Raw genomic sequence first — 4352 nt, forward strand, 5'->3', positions numbered from 1 at the left:
GACACCTCCGACATCCGCTGCTCCAACGGCGAGCCCCCCATCATCCGCAAACCGGAGCGGGTGGTGGGCGTGATCGGGGCGTCGGCCAGCTCCGTGTCCATCATGGTGGCCAACATCCTGCGTCTGTTTGAGGTACGGACCTGGGACGTCCTGATCTGGTTTGATTTAGCCCCCGTTCTGAGCCCCCATCCTGATCTGATCTAAAATGTTCCTGACATCAGCTGACCGCCACGAAAACAGAAGAAGGAGGAGGAGGAGGAGGAGAAGAAGAAGGAGGAGGAGGAGGAGGAGGAGGAGTCCTTTCTTCTTCTTCTTCTTCCTCTTCTGTTTTCGGCAGCTTTGACACCAACCATCAACCAGGACGTGATTCTGGTTGATGGTTGATCTATAATAAATAAATCCTAAAGATCAGACTCAGCTGAAGCTCGATGTGTTTACTTGGTGGGGGGACGATGGGGGACGGGGGGGATGACAGGTGTGGGACAGGTGTGGGACACATGGTCAGACAGACAGAGACTGTGAGGGGATGAGGACGTCTGGTCGGTGGATTAATGTTGAAACAGTCAAAGCTTTTAATGGCTCTGCTACCGGGTGTGAGGACGTGTCTCCAGATCAGCCAATCAGAACGCAGGACACACAACTGACGTCTCTGTAGAAGACGTCTTGGTCCTCAGATCTGATTCTAAACGAAAATAAAATAAAATGAAAACCTGTAGATCAGCTGATGTTGGTTATTGTTTGGCTCCAGTGAAGCATCTGATGATGATGATGAAGATGATGATGATGATGATGATGATGGTGGTTGTCATAACGAGGTCTGCTCTCGTTAATGTGTTGCTCGTTAATCTGCGCGCACACACACACACACACACACACACACACACACACACACACACACACACACACACACACACTCAGTGTTAATGTGATTGTTGCTCTGACACACATTCAGCTCCTCAATTACACAACAGAGTCTGAGCAGACGATCATTAATTATTCATTCATTGATTATTAATGAGTTGATCATTCATTCATTCATTCATTCATTCATTGATGTGCATCCAGATCCCTCAGGTGAGCTACGCGTCCACGGCTCCAGAGCTCAGTGACAACAACCGCTACGACTTCTTCTCCAGGGTTGTCCCCCCAGACTCGTACCAGGCTCAGGCCATGCTGGACATCGTCAGAGCTCTGGGCTGGAACTACGTGTCCACGCTGGCGTCCGAGGGGAACTACGGAGAGAGTGGAGTGGACGCCTTCATGCAGATCTCCAGAGAGGCTGGTACGACCCGTCTGTCCCTCTGTAACCTGTCTGTCCCTCTGTCAGGTGGACCTGTCTGTCCCTCAGTAACCCGTCTGTCTCTCTGTCAGGTGGACCTGTCTGTCCCTCAGTAACCCGTCTGTCTCTCTGTCAGGTGGACCTGTCTGTCCCTCAGTAACCCGTCCCTCTGTCTCTCTGTCTCTCTGTCTCTCAGGTGGCGTGTGCATCGCCCAGTCGGTGAAGATTCCTCGTGAGCCGACGGCCGGAGAGTTTGATAAGATCATCAAGCGTCTGATGGAGACGAGCAACGCCAGAGGAGTCATCATCTTCGCCAACGAGGACGACATCAAGTAAACACACAGACAGAGACAAACCCACTGATTGGACCAGGACGGTCACGTGACTCCACTCTGACTCCTCCCCCTTCTCTCTCTCTCTGGCAGGCGTGTCCTGGAGGCGGCCAAGCGTGCTAACCTGACGGGTCACTTCCTGTTTGTCGGGTCGGACAGCTGGGGCGCCAAGAGTTCACCGATCTCAGAGCTGGAAGACGTCGCTGAGGGCGCCGTCACCATCCTCCCTAAACGGGCTTCAATCGACGGTAAGACCTGAAAAACAGAAACACATCTAAACATCTAACTCTCCACATGTGTCCCCAGCCAATGAGATCTGATCTCAGTCTGTAAACCAATCAGTCGAGTTAAATGAGTCGTTTCTATTTATTTTATTTTATCTTAACGGATCGAGGTGATTTATTCTCCGTCCAGGATTTGATCAGTACTTCATGACCCGTTCTCTGGAGAACAACCGTAGGAACATCTGGTTTGCTGAGTTCTGGGAGGACGACTTCAGGTGTAAACTGACCCGCCCTGGAATCAAACTGGACCCTGACAAGAAGAAATGTACAGGTACATCTACTACACCTGGGGCGGGGCCAGGGGGTGGGGGGAGGGGGCTAGCTACCTGCCCAGGTTAGCTGATGGTGTGTGTGTCTGTGCAGGCGAGGAGAGGATTGGTCAGGACTCGTCCTATGAACAGGAGGGGAAGGTCCAGTTCGTGATCGATGCCGTCTACGCCGTCGCTCACGCTCTGCACAACATGCACCAGGACATGTGTCCCGGCAGCTCGGGGGTCTGCAGCAACATGGACCCTGTGGAGGGACGTACGCTGCTCACATACATCAGATCTGTAACCTTCAACGGTAAGACAACAAACATACAGCAACAACAGCTTCTTACAAAGAGCAGGGGGGCTGGGGCATCGGGGGCCGGGGGGCATCGGGGGCCGGGGGGGCTCATGTGGGTCTTGACCCAGGAGGCTTGGTCCGGCATGGCCAGGGTCGGCTGAGATCGGTGAGATGACTCTCTGGACACAAAGTCCTGGAGGCTAGGGCATCGAGTCACCATCAGAACACCTGAAGTCCCAAAGATGGAGGGCAGAGGAGAACACCTGGGTCCAGACTGGTCCACCAGCATCATCAGGTCCTCCATGGAGATCTTCAAGAGCACCAGATGTCTTGGAGAGAGTCTCTTTAGGTTCAGCAGCGTCTCTACTCTCAGCAAAGGTAGATTTTGACTGAGATCTTCTCCGACCTTCATCCTCACCACCTTCTACTGGAAGCATCCTGAGCCTACGTGTCGCTGAAAAGATCCTCCCCCCCCCCCCATCCCCCCACGACTGACAAACAAAAGAGTAAACCAGTGGAGGGTAGTCCAACAAAAGGTGTCCAAAAAGACATGGGGTGTAATCACCATAGACAGTATAAAGATGGAACAGCTCCTCTGCAGTGAAGCTAAAGCAAGTAGAGCTCCCCCTGGTGTCTGGCTGCAGTATAGGTCATAAGCTCCACCCCGTACATGTTAGTGGGCGGGGCTTGGGCCAAACTAAAACACTAAAATAAACAACAAATACATTTTTTTCAAGGATGGTTTCAGTCATTTTAGGTAGTTAATATAATGATGATCAAGTTTTAGTTATTTAGACGCTGTAGAAACAGGATGTGACATAATGGAGACCACCAGTTGCCATGCCAACCACTCCTTAAAGCGGTTCCATAGGACCGTGAAAGTAGTAAAAATAAATCAAATAAACAAGTCCAGTGTATAATCCAACATCTCCTCGTAACAGGTGGCGGTAGAGCAGAGCGTAGTATTAATGAAACTAAAACATGAGTGAGTCTGGAGGAAGTGTGGGCGGGGCATCAATATCACGGCTCCACGTGGCTCCGCCCTCAGACCGTACTGATCAGACTCTGGATCCAAACTCACAAGATGGCGCCGCCCGTATCCCCGGGAACATAGAGTCAGTTTGACCAATGAGAGGAAGAGGAGACGTGGTGTCCATGTTTATATACGGACTATGCTTCAAGAGACAGGAAATACTAGGAAATGAAACTGAATAACAAACAGCACTAAACTCAACGTCATTAAAGACTCAGAGGTGATAAACTCTGTACCAGGACTAAAGCTGGGTTTGGACCTGATGTCAGTTTGCTGGTCGTCCTTAGTGGCTGTGTGATGATAGACTACATCATTACAGACGGGACAACACTGATCTTGATTTTGAAATATCCTTAAAAACTAAAACCCGACTGAATGGAGTCAGACGTATGTAGCTCCAGAGTTACAGTCCATCAGCCAGAAACTGTTCAGGATCAAGTTTTCAGAGTTTCTCCTGAGCAGCAGAACAACCTCCAGCAGCTTCGACATCCAATCCATATTTTATAAAGACGAGACGCTGCAGCATCTGGAATACCGAGAGGATTTATTCTGTAGCAGCGCTTGCACGCCATGAAGCCTGCCCGTCGCTCTGCATGTCTACATCCCTCCCTGCACCAGCCCTCGTCTGCTCCGTGAATATTTAATCAGACCAAAGTGTGCTCTTATTTAGGATGTTGGTGTATTTTAGGAGTTTGGCTCAAAGACATTAGACGGAAACCTGAACACTGACATCAGGACCGAAGCATCTGAGGCTCCAACGCTGGTCTTTACTTTTATTTATTATCACAATAGAAAAACTGCTTCTAACAGGAAGGAACCTGGAGGAGAACCCAGCTCAGACCAGATCTGCTTGAGCCCGGCCGGTGGAGAGAGAT

General features: G+C 50.5%; 1 protein-coding gene across 1 annotated transcript in view; it reads left to right on the forward strand.

The window, feature by feature from the left end:
• Nucleotides 1-4352, forward strand: part of grm6a (glutamate receptor, metabotropic 6a) — a gene marked incomplete at its 3' end in the record, with an annotated part of 12465 nt that continues 8113 nt past the window's right edge. The window contains exons 1-6 of the mRNA XM_084552901.1: nucleotides 1-132; nucleotides 1066-1282; nucleotides 1476-1611; nucleotides 1705-1859; nucleotides 2026-2166; nucleotides 2259-2459. Of these exons, the coding sequence (XP_084409027.1) occupies nucleotides 103-132; nucleotides 1066-1282; nucleotides 1476-1611; nucleotides 1705-1859; nucleotides 2026-2166; nucleotides 2259-2459 (880 nt within the window). The 5' untranslated portion in view covers nucleotides 1-102. The remainder of the gene's footprint in view (nucleotides 133-1065; nucleotides 1283-1475; nucleotides 1612-1704; nucleotides 1860-2025; nucleotides 2167-2258; nucleotides 2460-4352) is intronic.

Source organism: Chelon labrosus, assembly GCF_963514085.1.
Source record: "Chelon labrosus genome assembly, chromosome: 10".
NCBI classification, from domain to species: Eukaryota; Metazoa; Chordata; class Actinopteri; order Mugiliformes; family Mugilidae; genus Chelon; species Chelon labrosus.